General features: G+C 56.9%; 3 protein-coding genes across 5 annotated transcripts; all 3 read right to left on the minus strand.

Annotated features, from left to right (window-relative positions):
- Positions 1-212: 212 nt before the first annotated feature.
- On the minus strand, positions 213-2,281 carry LOC134160740 (haptoglobin-like). 2 transcript variants are annotated; one of them, XM_062613017.1, is made up of 5 exons: positions 2,143-2,280; positions 1,796-1,857; positions 1,524-1,625; positions 1,195-1,269; positions 213-1,019 (listed from the first exon to the last, which is right to left on the minus strand). In XM_062613017.1, the coding sequence occupies exons 1-5, from the start codon at positions 2,151-2,153 to the stop codon at positions 256-258; spliced, it is 1,014 nt and encodes a 337-aa protein (XP_062469001.1). In that variant the 5' UTR covers positions 2,154-2,280; the 3' UTR covers positions 213-255. The 2 variants fall into 2 exon arrangements, with proteins under 2 accessions (XP_062469001.1, XP_062469002.1); XM_062613018.1 differs by lacking the exon at positions 1,524-1,625 and having other exon boundaries at positions 2,143-2,281.
- A 1,674-nt stretch (positions 2,282-3,955) lies between these two features.
- On the minus strand, positions 3,956-7,754 carry DHODH (dihydroorotate dehydrogenase (quinone)). 2 transcript variants are annotated; one of them, XM_062613023.1, is made up of 8 exons: positions 7,676-7,754; positions 6,893-7,092; positions 6,605-6,687; positions 5,882-6,069; positions 5,378-5,491; positions 4,909-5,062; positions 4,681-4,840; positions 3,956-4,545 (listed from the first exon to the last, which is right to left on the minus strand). In XM_062613023.1, exons 1-8 carry the CDS (start codon positions 7,691-7,693, stop codon positions 4,491-4,493), a joined length of 972 nt encoding a protein of 323 aa, XP_062469007.1. In that variant the 5' UTR covers positions 7,694-7,754; the 3' UTR covers positions 3,956-4,490. The 2 variants fall into 2 exon arrangements, with proteins under 2 accessions (XP_062469007.1, XP_062469006.1); XM_062613022.1 differs by lacking the exon at positions 7,676-7,754 and adding an exon at positions 7,327-7,558.
- Positions 7,755-8,603: 849 nt separating this feature from the next.
- Positions 8,604-17,719, minus strand: IST1 (IST1 factor associated with ESCRT-III). The gene is made up of 10 exons (XM_062613021.1): positions 17,581-17,719; positions 14,935-15,034; positions 14,150-14,330; positions 13,804-13,891; positions 13,474-13,557; positions 13,014-13,124; positions 12,443-12,649; positions 11,260-11,352; positions 10,053-10,098; positions 8,604-8,926 (listed from the first exon to the last, which is right to left on the minus strand). Exons 2-10 carry the CDS (start codon positions 15,020-15,022, stop codon positions 8,727-8,729), a joined length of 1,098 nt encoding a protein of 365 aa, XP_062469005.1. The 5' UTR covers positions 15,023-15,034; positions 17,581-17,719; the 3' UTR covers positions 8,604-8,726.
- Between the last annotated feature and the right edge of the window lie 432 nt (positions 17,720-18,151).

Below are 18,151 nucleotides of genomic sequence, written 5' to 3' on the forward strand. Positions count from 1 at the left end.
CTCTGGGGTTCTCACAGACACCCACGCAGGACAGGGGGGGAAGGAACCCCACACACAGGGGGAAGGGGAGAACCCCACAGAGCCCAATGCAGCCCCTGCAGACAAGCCCCCCCAGGCACCACCACAGGGGAGCACTGCACAGATTCCACAGGCACCATCCCACCAAGGGCATGCACACACTGTGTGCAGACAGATACACAGACAGAGCTTGCTTGTGGTGGGTGCAGGGCAGCTTTATTCATGCACGGCCCTCCCTCAGCTGGCTGCCACCGTGTCCTTGATCCAGGCCAGGACACGCTGCACATCCACGTATACTCCATACTTGGAGGCCCTGCAGGTCTTGTCATAGCTGAGGATGCCAGCTGCATACCATGTGTCATCATCGGGGTCCTGCACGGCGAAGGCACCACCAGCATCCCCATAGCATGTGTCTTCCTGCAGCTCACTCATGCCCACACAGAAGGTGTCATTGGTGAGGAGGGGCTGCACCCAAGAGGATGCATTCTGTGCCCCATAGTACTGCCGGCACTTCTCCCCCTCTGCCACTGGCAGCATCACATACTTCAGCATGCTGGAAAAGGCAAAGGTGGCACCACGGCCCCAGCCTGAGACATAACCCACACGCCCTGGCTGCACATAGTCCTTCTGTGGAAGGCAGATGGGCATTATCTCCTCTCCAAGGAACACCTTTTCCTTGAGCTTCAGCAGGGCCAGATCCACAGCCTCTGGGTAGCCGGGGTGCAGCACCACATGCTCAATGGCCAGGGCAGGCTGCTCCCGGCCACCCAGGAAGAGCTGCAGTGTAGGGGCAATCTCCTCCGGCTTGGTGCTGTCGCTGTGGTTCAGGTACACGTTCCTGCCCGTGGTCAGCAGCCACTGGTCACTGATGAGTGTGGCCCCCACAGTGAGGTTGTGGCGTGTCACCAGCCGGCCCTGCCAGGGAAAGCTGCCCTTCCCAGCCAGCAGGCCCCCGATGATACGCTGCATCTGCCTTGGGGGGTTCTTTGGCTTCCCACACACTGCATGGGGCAGAGCATGGCCCTGGTGAGCCCCTGAGGCTGGCAGGTGCCACCAGCAGCCCCAAGGAGAAGCGCTGAAATTGTGAGCAGCCCCTGCATTCCCTTGGCTGCACAGGCAGACACTGTCAGCCTCCTGCCACCTTGCTTGCTGCAGCCCCTGCAGCTCTGCTCTCACCTGGCTCGCAGACAGGTGCTTCCTTGCCAGCTCCAAGGCTTACCCATGCATGATTCTCATCACACTTGTATGTCCCTTTGGAGGGAAACCAGAGTCAGCACCTCTACTCTGCACAGGCGAAAGCCCCATAGCCAGGGAGGCACAAAGGTACTTGTACCTCCCCAGGCTTGAGCGAGTAGGGGAGCTAATTGTAGCCCCAAGGAAGCCAGGGGGGACGGGACAGGACAGGACTGCATCATCCAGCACTGGGGCAGGGGCAGCTCTGTGCAGCACCTGGACCAGCGGACAAGCCCCATCCTTGGGTGCTGTGCCCAGGCCCTGAGCCTCACCGTCACCAGCGCCACGCAGTTGGTAGTACGGGTCACAGTGGTACTTGACAAGGTGCTCCACGTACCCATGCTCGATCTCCGGAGGCTTTACACAGCTCCACTCTGCAGGAAGTGGAGGCTCAGCTGGCTGGGAGGAACAGCCCAGGACAGAGCCCTCATCTCCAGCAGGTCCCCCCAGTCCCATCTCCCTGCCCCACACCTGCCCCACACCTGCCCCACTGCCCATGCCTCTGTCTGTGCCCCTGAGCTCCCACCCATGCCCTGTAAGGTACCGGAGGCAGCTGCAGTCTCCAGCACAGTCCAGGCCAGGCCAGCAACCAGCAGCACTGCAGGTCTGCAGGGAAGAAGGGACACGCTCATCAGAGGACTCCTACCCCTGCTCCCAGCCTGGGCTCCACCACGACCAGTGCTGCAGCCAGGCTCATGCTCTGTTCCAGAGGCTCTGGGCACCAGACACAGGCTGGAGAAGTCACCTGGGTCAGACCCGAGCCCTGCTGCTGTGGAGGATGAGGCTGCAGTGCTGAGACCTGGAGCACCTCCAACCCCACTCCGGTCCCACCACAGCCCCCAAGCAGGGCCAGGTCCTCAGGACAAGCCGGGCAGACAGCGCATTGCTCACCCCATGCTCATGGCTCCCTCTCCTCACAGCAGCCTCCTCCCGCAGGCTGGTGCTGTCCCGGGCTCCCTCTTCATGCCTTTTATTGCCTCCTCCCTCTCCCTGGGGCAGCCCCCGCTCCAGACCTCTTGACCCCCACTGCCTGCAGCCAGCACCTTTCCCAGCAAGGAAGAGCACAAATCCAGCTGGCTCGCGGCCAGCCTGGAGCAGGTCCTGGAGCTGGCCAGGCCCCCGAGCAGCCCCATGCCAAGACATTCTGGGATCCTGCAGCTACGAACATGCAGGAAGGGATCTGACCGCAGCCCCGGCTGCCCTGGCACCGTGACACCGACTGAGGCTTGCAGGTAGCAGAGCCAGCCCCGCAGAGCTGCCCCACGCCATTGACTTGAGCGAGCCCTGCAGCGCACATGCCAGCCCCACAGAGCACCGGCACCCACCCACGGCTGGCAGGTGATGGGCACAGGGCCCGAGCCCCATCCACCCTGTGCCTGGCTCTGCACAAACACCCAGCACCCTTCCTGCCAGCCCTCACGTCGGGGTATACCCTGCACCCCACCACCTCTCACATCGGGGTACACCCTGCTGCCCCACAGTGCCCTGTGCAGCCCCAGCCGGGCTGGCCGAGGATGCAGCATCTCCGTTCCGCGGCAGGGTCCAAGGCACCGCGCCCGGGCCAACCTCTTCCCGCAAGCACCCGCCCCTTCCCGCACGCCCGCGGCCAGAGCCCCTCGGGGCGCTGGTTTGTCCTGACGGGAACCGGTGCAGCGGCCGCTGGACAGAGCCCAGCTGGAAGCGGCCGCAGCGGCGCGGAGCAGCACAGGGCAGCGCGGCGCTGGGAGCTGGGTCTGCTTCCAGCAGCGCAGCCAAGGGCAGCGAGCGGGGGCCGCGCACCCGCTGTCACCACTGAAGCTGGGCCTGCCGGGATCTCACCAGCACCCTCCTGTCCTCCAGCCCTCCGGGGCATCTGTCTGGTCCCACACTTCAGCAAAGCCCTTCCCACCCTGTGCAAGCTCCCTCCCCTCTCACGGGGTGCCTGTGCCACAAACCACGCAGGGCTGGACAGCTCTGGCCCAGCACCAGTCGCACTCGTGCAGCCACACTTGAAACACAGAAAGCTGGAGTCCAGCACATGATGCATCAGGGCTCCGATCCATGAACCGCACCAGCACTCAGGAAGGCGCTGTTGCGGTTGGCACCAGGCTTAGAGCAGCAATAAGCAGAACACCTTGGACATGAAGAAGCAGAGGGCTGCAGGAGCAGGGAGTAGGAGGGAGGCAGCCCTGATGTGAGCTTGGGGCCATAGAGAACAGGGTCAGCACTCCTGCTCTTCCTGTAAACAAGGCTGGTGAAGAGCTGTGTTGCAATCCTGCTCTGCAGGGCGGGCTGTGGGGCGGAAGAGAGAACACTGTGTCCAGGTCAAGCTGTGTTGCTCAAGAAAAGCTGGAGGACTACAGGGAGTCCAGGGTAAAGACGCAGCCAACACCGGAGGCTCCAAAGGCAAAGCAGACTCCAGAGGCATGAACAAACAGAGCCTTTTCATAACAACCAACAGGGCATAACCACAGCTCTCTCCAAACACCTATGTACTGTCAGCAAAGGGAGGAAACGCCACCTAGCACCTCCCAGGACCCAGCCTCAGGCAGAGCTCTCTACGAAGTAAGCCCTGGTGAGTTTTGTGTGGATCCATTCCAGAGCCGGGCTAGCACAGGGCTTCTGCCACAGGAAAAACACGCTCTGACAAGCAACAGCAGAGAGAGCTAAGCCCTCTGGACTGCATCCCTCTGACCCCAGGGGATCCCCGAAGCACACACAGGACCAGGGGAGTCAAACATTTATTGATGCTCGGGCAGGACCAAGGTCTGCATCAGTACCACATCTGGAGAAGGGAGGGGGGCAGATCCTGCTGTGGTGCTGTGGTGCAGGACCAGGCACCAGCAAGGGCAGGGGCTGTGGGTCCCAGGCAGGAGGACACTCCATACACTGTCTGGCCCACAGCTCTGGCAGTAACACAAGGGAAGACAAACCCTCCATGGGAAGTGCTGCAGCAGGAGCTAGGACAGAGGACAGCCCACAGTGCACAGCGCTGCCCCTTGGGGGCCTTTCTCGCCAGCCAGCAGAGCCTTACCCCATGCTGCTTTGTGCTGGGGAGCCCAAACACAGGAGAGCCAAAATACAGCCCTGGGCAGCAGCACCAGCAGGAGGTCCCTTCCCCTGCTCCCCATCAGCACTGACCCTTCCCAAAGGCTGGGACCGGGGCTTCAGCTTAGCCCCAGCCTGCCCAGCGCTGGAAACATCAGATGTATCCCTGCTTGTCCAGAGCTCCTCCAGCATGACCTTGGTTCTGCAGCATGTCAGGACTGGTGATCAGCTCCAACTGCCTCCATGACGTTCCTGAAGCCCTGCTCCCTACAAGGGACAGTGTGTGCCCACAGGCCGGCCTGGCACAGTGCCTCGGCCCAGCAGTACTGTGCCCGAGCACTGGCATATGGCTGCCTGGAGCTGCCCTTGGGCTCCATGGGGATATGTCTGGCCCTCACTCACCTCAGCAGCTCCTCCAGCTCCTGCTTCACTGCCTGCACCACTGCTGGCCCGTGGTACACGAGTGCTGTGTACATCTGCACAAGCGAGGCTCCAGCACGGATCTTCTCCAGGGCATCCTGCCCGCTGCTCACACCACCCACCCCGATGATGGGCACCTGGCCTGTGGCAGATACGGGGTCAGGACAGCACAGACGACACTGGCCCAGGCCCCCAGGCCCCTGCCCCTACCTCGGGTGAGGGCGTACATGTCCCTGATGGTCTGTGTGGAGAGCTCCCGCAGGGGCTTCCCACTGAGGCCACCAGGCTCCGAGCGCTGCCGGCTCTGGAGGCTGCTGGGACGGCTCACCGTGGTGTTGCTGACAATCAGCCCATCCACACCGAGCTGAGGGGGGGGCAGCAGCATGAGGTCCACGAGCAACCCCCGCTCTCACCCCCCAGTCGCCAGGCCAGCACCCCTTAGGGACATGCACCAGCAACGTGCGCCGGGACAAAGCAGCCACCTCCCCCTGCCTCTGGGTGGCACAGAGAGGCCCTCATAAACTCAGAGCTACAAAGGGCACTGTCCCTACAGCAGCCAGAGTGCTGCAGGTCTGCGTGTCCCTTCGGAGGTGACTTGCCAGGAGCACAGTGGTCCTGCGATCACGCTGCAGGACACAGCACCCAGCTCCTTGCCAGCCTCCCGCTCCCCCCTCCTCACCTCGCAGACAACGCTGGCAATGTCCTGCTTGTCCTGAGTGCTGAGGTCAGGGGCAATCTTCACCAGCACAGCTGGCTTGCGTGCGCAGGGCAATGCGTCCCGTGCTGCCAGTACCTGCAGGGCAGCGCATGGGCCACAGAGCAACATGTGCTGGGGACATGTGTGCACCCACTGCCAGCAGCAGCACGGGACGGGCCCTGCTCTCCTCATGTGCTGCCAGGGCACGCGACCTGCACAGGCCCACAGCGAGTCCCAGTGCCATGGGGCAGGGAGGCAAAGCAGAGGGCAGTGCCACACTGCTTATGTGATTCTTGATGGAATACAGTACCCCAGTGAGCCCTGTGCCAGCAGCTGACCAGGGGACATCTTGGTGGCTCTGCCCACCTCTCCAGGGTGCCACCATGCTCCTTCCTGTGCTGGCAAACCCGGCCGGAGCAGAGCAGGCACTACCAGATGCACCCACTGGTGCAGCTGTGGTCTGGGCTGGCTGTGAGGGTCACCCACCTTGGTCAGCAGGTCCTGCAGCTCAGCCTTGCCCTGCAGATGCCGCAGGCCTGGTGTGTTTGGGCTGGACACGTTCACAACCAGATAGTCAGCCAAAGGGCCCAGTGTCCGGACCCCAGCCACATAGTCAGCTGCAGCATCAGTGGAGCTCTTGTTCTTGCCCAGGTTGATTCCAAGCGGCATCCCCACTGGAACACAGACATGGCTGAAGCATAGCAGCAGGACCACCCACCGCCCAGAGCACCTGACACAGGAGCCCCGGCACCAGCTAAAATCAAGATGGGGATATGCAGACCATGTGTTTCATGGGGGTTTGCCTGGGAATGTCCTGCAAGCACAGGAGCATCACCACAGCTGCCCAGGTAACACCTACAGCACCGCAGCCTCCAGCCTGCACACACAGCAGAAACTGCTCTTGGAAACTGCCCAGCTCTGGCTGCTCTCAGCAGACACATCCTGCCCAAAGCAGCAAACGTAGCCTCTGTTGCAGAGCAAATGCCTGGAGAAAGGTGCTGATCACAGTCCCAAAGAGAAGAGCTACAGCCCCAAGAGAGTTCCTGCTGTCCGAGTGCACCTTGGTCTGCCCAGGGCCCTCCCATGCTTGGACACTGGCTTTACACACTCTTCCTGGCCTACATGGAACCCATGGAGACAAAAAACTACATGGGAGACCCCAAACCCACCCTGCAGACTCCGAGAGCAAAGGCTGATAAGCTGCCTCACCACCAGTGAGCCGGAGCTGTGTGTCCTGGCGGGCCCGCAGCCTGCACTCCACTGCAGCGTGGCCATGGCTGTTGAACCCATACCTGCACCACAACAGGCAAGGTTCAGGGCTGTGCTGGGGCCACAAGACCCGAGCAGGACACAGGAGAAACAGGAAGAGACAGCTCAGCTCTGCTCAGCACATCCCACATAGGAGCCACCACAGCAGAGCCAGTACCACCCAAACAAACACCCAGCCCCGTGTGGGCAGCCCATGGGACCCTGCAGAGCTGCACCCTCGGGTCCCACCTGTTAATGACTGCCTCGTCCTCCACCAGCCGGAACACCCTGGGCCTGGGGTTCCCCTCCTGGGGCAGGGGCGTTACAGTCCCGACTTCCACAAAGCCGAAGCCCATCTTGTACAGCCCATCCACGGCCTCGCCGTGCTTGTCGAAGCCAGCCGCCAGGCCCATCGGGTTGCAGAACCGGTGCCCGAGCACTCGCACCTCCTGCAGGGCAGGGGCCGGGTCACACACGGTCAGCCGGGAACCAGACCCTCGCCCCGGCCCGTCCTCCGTTTCTTCTGCCCGGGGGACCTGCGCTCCCGCCGGGGCCATCTTCTGAGCCCGGGACCACGCCAGGAGCCCCGGCGTGCACCTCCGCGGACCTGCTCGCTCTCTCCGCCGTGCCCGCTGCCCCCCGCCCGTCACCCGCCCCGGTGTCCGCCCACCGCAGAGCCGCACCAGCGCTGGGCCGTCGGGACGGGCGGGAGGCAGCAGCCCCAGAGCGGCGACGCGCAGAGCCAGCCTGTGCGCGGCTTCGGGGGGTAGGGCGCGGAGCGCGGGCATCGCCGCCGCGTAGAGCCGCTCATCGCCCGCCGCCAGCGCCGAGCCCAGCAGCAGCCCGCAGCCGCCCAGCGCCGCCGCCAGCGCCCGCAGCCGCCCCTACGGGAGATGGTCAGCAGCGACATCGTCAGGACGGCGCCCGCCCCGGCCCCGCGGACCCCCACCCGGCCGCCCCGGCCCCGCACCGCCCCGGCCCGGCCCCATTCCCCTACGTCCCCCGCCCGCCCGTGGCCCGCCGGCGGCTCACACGCAGCGGCGCCGCCATCTGCCCGGCCCGACACGTGGAGGGTCACTTCCGCGACCCCGCCCCGGTGATTGGCTGAGGCCGGAACCCTGCAGCCAATAGCGAAACGGCAGCGCTCGGGGCTACTGCCGAGGGGGCGGAGCCCGGAGCGAGCCCGCCCTCACCCCGCCCCAGCCCGGGGCTCCCGTGCTCTCGTCCCCGGTCCCCGCAGCACCGGACACGGCCGCTCCAGCCCCGGTTTTATTAGGAACCGACCCGCACCGTACAAATCACCCGGGCGCCAAGGAACGGTCCCGTGAAGCGCTACGTACAGAGACACCAGAGAGTGCCACAGCGGGCACGGGTACAAGCAGCACCCTCCACCGCGCTCCGTGCGAGCAGAGCTGCTGCCACGCGTCCTGTCAGGGCTCCTCAGCCTTGATCAACCGGCGCACTCAGTGCCCAGTCAGCATCCCAAGTTCCTCTGTCCAGCCTGCTTGCAGCGCCCGTGGGGTCAGGACAGGGAACGGGGCTGAGGACATGGCCAACACCCTGGAGAAGGACCACGTATCCAGCGGGAGTGAAAGAGGACATCAGGCAAACTGCGACCAGATACAGCTGGAGCCAGGGAGGTGGCAGATGGGCACAGCCTGAAGGGCAATGCCACATCTTCTCACGCAACCATATTCCCCACCTCAGCCCCAGTTAGCTGGAAATGCTAACACAGAGACTTAATCACCCTGACCACAGATGCCATGGAGCAGAGAGGGGGAGCCTGTGGGCAATGCTGCCCTCGAGACTGAAGGCCAAGCACAGCTTCCCTGTACAGCTTCCCAGACAGACAGGAGCTGTTTCCTGCTCCAGTCTCACCAGACTTCCCACAGCTCACCTCCTGGACCAACAAAGGTCAGGACAGTGCCAGCAGTTGGTTTAAGTACAGCGAGAAAAGAGCTCAAAAAGAAGAGTGCATTCATTTGAGGTTAACAGAGAAAACAAATTTCAAGGGGAGTCAGTTTCAGTGAGAAGAGCCATCACAGCTCTTACCCCTCACCTTGGGGTTACAGCCCAGTCAGTTTTATGTTTTCTTCTTCAGTTCCTCAAATCTCCTGGAAAGATCATCAAAGTCAATGTCTTCAGAGGCAGAAGAGTTGGCGCCAGCAGATGCTGTTGGCAGCGTGTCTGGTACAGATGGCAGTTCAGGCAGCACAAAGTTATCAACAGTATTAGGAGCTCCAGCCTGTGGTTTAGGAGAAGCCTCTGACTTGGGCCCGGGCCCTATTTAGAGTAAGATAAATACCATTTTACCTCAGTACCACAGACACAAGAGGGCCACACAAAAGAAAGGCTGTTCTACCAAAAACGGCAGTACCAACGTGGTTTTCAGAACAGGACCAGTGGTCAGGCAGCTCAGATTACACAGATTCACTGGGGAAAACCACAACATCTCAGCTTTAGAAGGCTGGAAGGAGCAGCAGCAGAGGCAGATACAGACCCGCAGCCCTGTGCTGAGGCTGCAGCAGAAGCCCCCCCGCAGCCTACAGCCCGCTGCGGCCGGGCTGGAGTTGCCCTTGCCTGCAATGGCGGGACTGTACCACCAGGATCCAAAGCCCCGGGCTCCTCACTCCAGCACCTCCTGGAGACACGCCGGTATCACACTGTCACACAGCTGAGACTGAAGCATACAGCCAGATCCAGTGCACCCAGAGGCCTATCTTCTTCAGCACACATGAACACTCCCCACAGAAAACCTTGCTGGAGCTGGCAAGGGTCTACTTACTCTAAAAAGCCTCTCAGCCTTTATCAAGTGCTAGAGATAACAAGTACTTTCAAAACACACAGAGCAAAATCACAATGCACAAGACAGGAGAATTTTGTTATGATCTAATTACGCTGCAAGAAGCACCTTGTAAGACTTTAGGTGGACCAAGGGATAACAGCTATCACTACTAGCCCTGCTCTGCTGTATGCAACTTCAACACTGACATTAATACAAAACCTGTCTACCCTCTTGGTACATACTTCTTTCATTCTCTTGCTGCAGAGCAGTATTATTTACAGTGTGTAAAAATATATTACCACTTAGAGCTGTTGTTTCCTCATTTTATCATGCAACACCCCATTTTTGCTCTGACAGGACAGCTTAAGCTGGAGACCTAGTACTGACTCCTATGTCAGACTCTAGTTCTTGAGTTCCTTGGTGGAAGTCTGGATCTGCCCTGTTTAGAGAGGATACTCTGCACTTCTGTCAGAATCCTCTTCAGACTCAAATCATGCTCTCAAAATGCATCAGGTTGTACAAATTTCTCCCTGTGTGGAAAGCTTCCTTCCAGGGACACCAGGATCCTGAGCTAAGTACAGCCCCTGACCATCCCAGGTTTCCCAGACTTCTGGATGTACTCACCAGGCACCGGCGCAGGAGTGTCCTTGTCAGCGCTAGGCTCGGCAATCTGAAAAAGACTCTGTTACTACAGCAATTTGCTACACGTCAGAGGATCTCACTGATGTGTAGGCACTGCTCATGGGCAGCAGCAGCCACAGTAGTGGGCTGGAGGCCATGGCTCCCAGCACACTCACAGGAACCTGCCTTTCTACCCTAGAAAAAGGGGCAGTGCTTTGACTTTCCCTCCCTGTCAATTAAAGCATTTCCACTGGCCATATTCCAGAACTGGATTAACAGAGCATGTCCACTAGCAGGTCTGAAATATTTATTACAGACATAGTGTGAGAAGACTGCCCTCTTCATCCACGGCTGTAATCACAGCCACCACTTCCTTTCTTTCATAAAGGACAGACATGTCCTTGTAACCAGTAGCAAGGTATGAAATGACCCCATCTCAGGTCTTCGTCCAGTTGGGACAAAGGCCCATTGTCAGCTGTGCTGGCATAACTCCTCATTCCCTGCAGGCTGCAGCCAGTAACATCTGTCCCCACCCAGCTAACAACTCCTGTGTCTGTGCCTGCACCTCTTGCACCCAAAGGCTGCTGTACAGCTGGTACAAGGTGTCAGCACTCAGGGGTGCTTGGCGATGCTCATCCCTATACCCAGGATACTAGAAAAAGAAGCAGCATATCACTGAAAGAAAGATGGGAGGCGTGGTCATGAACTGCAGCAACAAAAACATAGACAAGCAGAGAAAGAAAAGAGTACATCCTCTCTTTTGTTGTCCCCAAGGACTGAGAAAAGTCTGGGAGAGGAAGTGTTTAAACATATATCATCTAAGTCAGCCAAAATTGTTATCCAGGCTAACTATGCGTTAGTTCAAAAGCCATAATTAAGCAGACCAAAGGCAATATGCCCTCACATTAAAAAAATCAGAATTTGTGGACTCTACTTGTTAACTGTTTATCACCATTTTAACAAAGCAGTAACATAAATCTTGGCTCTCTTTTGCAGGCAAACCACACAGCTGAATGAGGTCACAAGTCATCCTCCCATCACATGCACTCAGTGATTCACCACACTGTAAGCAACACCAAGCACCACCCCCAGAGCTACACAGGTCAACAGCAATGTGCTTCATCAACATTTGCCTTTTCTGTGGCTACCACAGCCCTCTTCTTGCAGTTCCCTGTGCTGCCTACAATGGTGATCCAGCTCAGGCACTTACAGACTCATATGTTGGTGGGTTTGCTGGAACTGGTGGTGGATGAACGTTGGTGAAAGGCTGGTAGGTCCCCACTGGTACACCACCGAAGTTCTCCTGTACAGAGAGATTAAAGTCATGCACCAAACTACACACCTGGGAGAGTAACCATGACACCTATAGCTGTTGTGCGAGTCAAAGAAAGTAATCTGAGGTAAATGCAGGAAAGTACCCAACCCAGTACAGTTTATACTTATAAGGAAAAGATTTACAAGTATTAAGCCAGATGTAGTCACCTAGAACAACCAAATCCAAATAACAGCACTGTGGGCTATTCTAAAGAGCCATCATGACGGAACACTTCACCTTTCAAGGTATTAGGAAGTACCAGGACAAAGAAGGCAATACCCTGCATTAAACACACAAGAGCTATTTTCCAGAGTGCAGCATCACAAAGGACAAAGGAGGTCTCCGGCTCACTCAGAGCTTTGTATTACCCTTACTTCTAACACAACAGTGCCTCAAAAGACCTATATTTGTCACAAGTCCTCACTGTATTTATGCCTGGGACAACAGCCAGCTGATAATGCTTGGCCCAGATTCTGTACAAAAAACACTGCAGCACTGCTGGAACCATATGAAGACTCCAACCCATCCCACTGTTCCCGCCGCTTTGCAGTCTATACAGATACCCTGTGAATGGCTGAATTTGGAGAACACTGCTCTTTCCAGCTCCCACCTTCCAGGCTCACAATAAGACACCTCCAAGAGCCACTGGCCTGGTCTCCTTCCCTTGCAGGTCTGAAGGCAGAGCACTTCTGCATTCTTATGTGCTGTTCCCACCCTATAAAACTCACCTCATTTCCTTAACTGAATCTTGCCACACTACCAGCCTACCAACGTCAAAACGCAGCTCCAACCCATGGTCAAAAGTCTGGCAGTCAGAAGACTGACTCAAGAGTTAAGTCTGGACTCCCCTGTTCCCTGAAGGCAAAGAGGGCTGGCTGGAGAACAGGGCTAGGAACCTCCACAGCCAAGAAGCAACATGAAGCTTCAGCCGCACTGACAACAGTTTCCATCCGAACATGATAGCCTTCTGACACATCAAGGTATCAGGTACAGACACTCTCGAAGCAGCAGGCATAAGCTAAGCACCACAACTGGAGTCTTCCACAGAAAAAGGAAACAACAAAGCAAAGGCACTTACCGGTCCCTTTGGAGATGGATAGGAGAAGGGCGGAGTTGGTGTTGGCATGGGCATAGGCATCATCACTGGCATGGGTACTAATCCATCATGACCAATCATTGGGGCTGTAAACCCACCACCTCCTCCCCCTCCTTGGCCACCCTTCTTCACATCATCTGTAAATCCCACATCAATCAGATCTGCCTCTCCACCTGCAGGGGCTTCAGCCTGGAGAGGGTGGAAGAATTCTGCTCATCAACATATCCCTATTCTGATCCCATCCCTCTGAAGAGCATTAGATGCAGCTTGGAGAAGATGAGACAACACAATGAAGACAGAACAGACAGCAGCTACACAGTGATATTAATGGGAATCACAAAGGTAACCGGACTATAGCATGGCTAACTATAGCCACATGCTGCAGGGCTGTGGGAAGGAGCAGGGATCACGTACTCAAAGGCCGTCTACAAAATACCAAAGCACGATTATCACTGAGCTTGCTGCAATGCCACAGCCCTGTGCTCTGAAAGCCCACACATTTCAACCACTGGAACACCAAAAGGAGCTCCAGATTTGCAGATGCCTCACTCACCATCACCACAGAGTCAGGTTCATAGGGCACATTGTAATTCTTAGCAATCTCGATGAGGTATCTCTCCACCAGAATCTTGGGTGGTGCCTCCACACTCAGCTTGTGCATCAGCTAGAATACAAGGTGGAGAGACACTCATGGGACTGGGCAGTGCAGCAAAGGTCCATCCTGGCTGTTACAGGGAGGGATGCCCTTCCTCCCAGAACAGCACTGCTGCAAGGGGGGCTGCTGGCAGCCACAGGCCAGGGCTCCATGTGTGCTGCTCCTTTTCATCTGCAGCCAATGCAGCAAGGCCCCACCACCAGGGACCTCAGCACTGTGCCCCAGTGCAGGCAGGACCCTACCCTGCATGAACCACAGGCATCAGCCACTGGTGACCCAGAAAGGGAGCAAAAAGCCACAGCAGTCATGTCTGTTCTGCCAGCTCCAGCTGGCTGCTGCTGTTCCACCAGTTCATTACCCTGTCATTGACTGTCCCAATCTGGTTTGTCCGGCACAGCTTCCCATACTCCTTGCTGTACTTGGCACAGAGCTGGTCAGCAACCTGCAATAGGAGAAACCACACACTACATGTCTGCTGTATTGCTCTCATTTCTGCTACTGAGTGCCCCAGCTGAGCAGTCTTAGCCATCCCTGATGCTTCAGGGACACCTATACTGGGGTCTCAATCTGCAGAGCCCATAAAAACATGTCCTCTGCCTTAATAACAGAGGCCCAAAGACATCCATCAGCTTCTTGCAGCATCACCCCCACCCTGCACATGTAACACCCCTCAAATAACCCTACTCACAATCTTCAACTCAGCCACTTCTGACTGGAGTCGTGGTGCAGCCCAAATCAGTGTAGATACTGCTTCTGCCAGGCCAGAGTCCAGCTCCCTATGGATAACAGAAGACAATCTTATCTCCACACCAAGCACTTAAGTCTTTGCTGCCCTCAATCTGCCTAGTCTGAAGGTCCCATCAACCTTGCTGGGCTCCAGTTTTCCCTGCCTGAGAAAAAAAACTCTCTGAAATCCCTAGAAAACCCAAACATAGGTCCCCTTCTGTACCCCAGGCCTGCCCCTAACAGCATTCCTCCTTGAGCCCAGGGGCCTGGACCCTCTCCCACAGCACACCCTCTAGGCCAGAGCTTACTTCATGGACTGAATCAAGCCGAAGCGGGCTAGCAGCAGGTCGCAGTACAGCTCCAGGATCTCCATGGCCTCCACAAGGTAATCTTCACGGATGATGTGCTCCACACGAATCCTGGCACGCTCATCTTTTCCGGCTGCCAGATAATCTGCAATCTCCTTCCTTGCCTTCTGGGCCAGCTCAGCTACAGCACATATCCCCAAGACCCGTCACTGTGTTGGCAGAGCTGCTGCCTCCATACCCATCCACAGTCCCCACCACACAGTCACCACAAGCTTCTCTCTCTCCTTCATTGAGCTTCTGCAATGCAAGACACTCCACCATGGCTTGGTTGAGCCCTTGTGTCTAAGTCCTAGCACACTAACTCACAGAAGAACAGAGAGTGGGCTTTTAGGTGCCAAAAGTAATTCCTATACCTTCAATTTCCCTGCAGAGTCAGTCAGAACCATAGATCTTATCCATGCCCAAGCAGGACAGGCAGGGAGAGCCTCCACACCATGCTGTGAGTACAGAAAGCCCAGGAAAGCCCCTCCTGGGGCAAACTGCCATGTCCCTCCACACACAGCCCAATGTTACCACCCCATGTGCCCCACAGACTGCACACCAAGGAAGGTGGCCAGCCTGCTCCTCTGGGTACAGCAGGGCAGACTGCAAGGCCTGGGTCCAGCAAGGGAAAGCAAAAGACTGCTCCATAATTGGCCCATGAAAGTACCCCAACTCCAGAATAGTCTCAAGGCTCCTGAGCTCCAAGACCATCCTGGGTTGCACTTGTCCCCTCAAATACTCACTCTTCTTTTTCTCCAGCAGTTTGAGGCGATTGATGACAAGGCGCAGGTTAACTCGCAAGCGCTCAGCCTTGAACCCAGCGCCCAACATGATAGATGCTTGCTGTGGGAGAAGAGGGAAAGTCAGTGGAACCAAGACCTGCCAGTCAGGAGGAGCAGTCACGGCTTTACTCAAGGACAAAAAAAAGACCCAACAAAACAAACCCAAAAAACCCAAACCAAAAAAACCCTACCAGCGAATTCTCCAAACAAACAGGCCCAGGCCTGCTATTCCAGAACATGAATGGAGCTACAGCACTCATCATTCCCTTTTCCATTTTACAACCCTGCACCTATCCACAACACCAGGGAATAGAAACTTCCTGGATAGTCCCATTCTGATAGACTGAATTTTGCCCCCAGAAACAGATTTATGATGATCAAAACCTGGGATTACCCCATAAATATGAACAGGGTTAGAAAACACATCCTAAAACAAGAAGATAAGGGCCTGAGTCTCTTTAACCTAGGTAAGTGACACCAGCCATTGATGTCAATAGCAGTGCACAGTAAAGCTTTAGGAACATTAGAGAAACATCTACCAGCAGTGGTCTAGAAAAGTGTGGCTGTGCTCATTTCAGTACACTGAGCTTACTGAGATGTGTTTTGAGGTTCAGCTCCAGAAATCTAAGAAGCCTGAGTAGGGAAAACCCATAGATTTCACAATAAATAGCACAGCTGCTAGAAGACATGCTTTCGTTCCCTGCTTTGAAAGGTGAAGGAAGTAAACCAATGCCTCAAGATGCCATCTGTGACAACTAACACAGCCAAATCCTGTTACTTCATTGACAAAACCACATTTTTAACGGAAATGAAATCAATTGCAAGAACCAAGCCTATTAATAAGTAAGCTGTAAATTAGCTGTATAATTAACCCAAGGACTGTACAAACTAAGGTTGTTACTATCCTGTCATCAGGAGGAAGAAGTTGCTATTTCATATACCCCATGCTTCCTACTTCCTGAATGCATGCTCTGGCATGTCTCCAGTCTCTCATGAGTTCAACTCTTCAGCCCTACAGAAAATTAACTCAGAAGACATTTTGTTACAGCATTTTGTTACGCCAAGAACCAGTCATCAAAAATGCTTAAGAACTATCACATTGAAAGACTTTAACTTGTAACTGAAGAACACACTTGGTGAGGCTTTTGGATAGTGATATCATTTTGTGTGTAACAAGTGCTTTGCACTGTAACAAATCTTATCTACAGTACATCCAGTTTATTTAGCTGATCTATTCAGTTATTTGAGCGATGCACAGAACCCAGAAAGCTCAAAAAACGCTGCTGCAGAAATTATGTATGCATGATCCAAGCCTGATGCCATAAAAAAGGTTCTGCCCTTCTGTAACTCGAACATACTCCTACAACATTAAAAGAACTTTATAGTGCGGCATTGTCCTGGGTTCAGCAGTAGCAGTCATTTTTCCCCTTCTTGGTAGCTGGTGCAGTGCAGTGTTTTGACTTTCAGCTTGGGAACAGAGCTGATAACAAGGATATTTTGGTTTGGCCAAGGACTTTGTGAGCCTCATGCTCTGCCAGGGAGGAGGGGAGGCCAGGAGGAGGCAGAGACAGGACACCTGACCCAAACTGACCAAAGAGGTATTCCATACCACAGCACGTCATGCCCAGGATGTAACTGGGAGTTAGCCGGAAGGGCTGGGGGACTGCAGGGTTGGAGGAGGTATGGGTCGGAGCTTGGTCGGGCTTGGGGGGCGAGTTATCGGTCGGCTGGTGGTGAGGTGTTGTATTCTCTTCCCTTGTTATTTCCTTTATCATTATGATCATTGGTGGTAGCAGTAGTGATTTGTGTTATACCTTAGTTACTAAACTGTTCTTATCTCAACCCGTGGGAGTTGCATTCTTTTCGATTCTCCTCTCTGTCCCTCCGGGAGCAGGGGGAGGGCAAGAAAGGGGGGGAAGTGAGCGAACGAATTACCTGACTAGGTTTAAACCACGACAGGCATGAAACAGTCTCAGCACGAGTTGCAATGTCTCTGTAAAAGTACCTAGTAAACATCTATTCCAATTAACAGCCTGTTTAACAGATTAACTCAAATGTAGCCACTAAGCAGCCAGCTCATTGCTTCTTTTCCAACCATCCTGCCCCTTTAAAGAGTTCTGTTGCCCCCACTGCCCCGCATGAGGCTCCAGCCACGCTGCTGCAGAAGGGCTGACCCAATCCTTTCCTCCCTGCCTCGCCTCCCCGTCCCTTCCTACAGACGCGCAGCTACTGTGACCAGACTTAAATCAACCTCTCCCCGCAGCGCAACGAGGCTCTCGCCAGGGCGGCTTCCAGCGCGGCGCCAGCGGGCCCGACCCGCCGCGCAGGTCCAAGGGCCCAGCGCTATCTCCCAGCAGCGCAAGGCCCAGGGCTGGTTTTATCGGCGCGGCTGCACCGTGACGGGGTGAGGGCAGAGACCCCGACCCCTCCCGATCCGTCCCCAGCGAGGCGGCGCCGAGAGGTCTCACAGCGGAGGCGAGGCAGGCTCCGGACCTACCTTCGGCCCCGCCAGCGGGCACTCGGGAAAGGCGCCCCCCCCCCCCCCGCTACCGGCACCGCCCTGGCCCCCGATCGCATCCCGGCGGCGGCAGCCCCGGCCCCACTCACCGCCCGTCCTCCACGCAGCTTCCAGTACCTAAAATGGCGGCCGCCGCACCACCTCACCGCCCGCGGAAGGATCCGCGGGGCCGTCCCTCCTCACACCGCAACCGGGACACGACCGATCCGGTGCAACAGCTGCACCGCAACACCGTCCGCGATGCCGCCGCTCCAGAGCTAGCGTCCTGGGGAAGGAGAGACAGCGGCGCGGAGCCGGAGAGGAGACATTAAATGGTCCAGCGGAGCGATCCACCTCTAGCGAGTGCGTGAGTACGGCAGCCAATAGGTGCCCGCCGGTACCCGCCCCCGGAGTAGAGGTTCCGTCGGCAGCTCCCATGGCCGCGGGTCCCGCCTCCACGGGTAGGGCGCCGTTCGGTGGAAGGCTCCGTGCCGGTCGCAGGCGGGCGGAGGGCCCTCCGGTTCCCTGAGGGCCAGGCGACGGTTGTGGCTCCGTGAGGGACGGTCGGGCCGAGGCTGAGCCGGGTCCTGGTGCCTGCAGTCCTGCCGCCTCGGGTCCCGGTGCGGCGCAGTCCCGAGGGTAAGCTGGCCCGGGGCGGGCTGCTGCGGAGGGAGAGCTGTC

This window comes from Pezoporus occidentalis, unplaced genomic scaffold (genome assembly GCF_034315485.1).
Source record: "Pezoporus occidentalis ecotype Australia unplaced genomic scaffold, CSIRO_AGI_Poc_V1 ctg163, whole genome shotgun sequence".
Taxonomy (NCBI): domain Eukaryota; kingdom Metazoa; phylum Chordata; class Aves; order Psittaciformes; family Psittacidae; genus Pezoporus; species Pezoporus occidentalis.

What these genes read in the sequence shown, in the direction of transcription:
- LOC134160740 (XM_062613017.1), bottom strand. An exon ending in ACTGCGTGGCGCTGGTGACG is followed by an intron (nt 1,270 to 1,523) that starts GTGAGGCTCAGG and finishes TTCCCTCCAAAG; the next exon opens with GGACATACAAGTGTGATGAG. An exon ending in AGCACCTGTCTGCGAGCCAG is followed by an intron (nt 1,020 to 1,194) that starts GTGAGAGCAGAG and finishes TGCCCCATGCAG; the next exon opens with TGTGTGGGAAGCCAAAGAAC.
- DHODH (XM_062613022.1), bottom strand. Translation starts at nt 7,431, where the DNA reads ATGCCCGCGCTCCGCGCCCTACCCCCCGAAGCCGCGCACAGGCTGGCT. An exon ending in GTCCCGACGGCCCAGCGCTG is followed by an intron (nt 7,093 to 7,326) that starts GTGCGGCTCTGC and finishes CCTGCCCTGCAG; the next exon opens with GAGGTGCGAGTGCTCGGGCA. An exon ending in ACAGCTCCGGCTCACTGGTG is followed by an intron (nt 6,070 to 6,604) that starts GTGAGGCAGCTT and finishes TCTGTGTTCCAG; the next exon opens with TGGGGATGCCGCTTGGAATC.
- IST1 (XM_062613021.1), bottom strand. Translation starts at nt 15,022, where the DNA reads ATGTTGGGCGCTGGGTTCAAGGCTGAGCGCTTGCGAGTTAACCTGCGC. An exon ending in TTGGGACAGTCAATGACAGG is followed by an intron (nt 13,125 to 13,473) that starts GTAATGAACTGG and finishes CTTGTATTCTAG; the next exon opens with CTGATGCACAAGCTGAGTGT. An exon ending in CACTCCTGCGCCGGTGCCTG is followed by an intron (nt 8,927 to 10,052) that starts GTGAGTACATCC and finishes TACTCTAAATAG; the next exon opens with GGCCCGGGCCCAAGTCAGAG.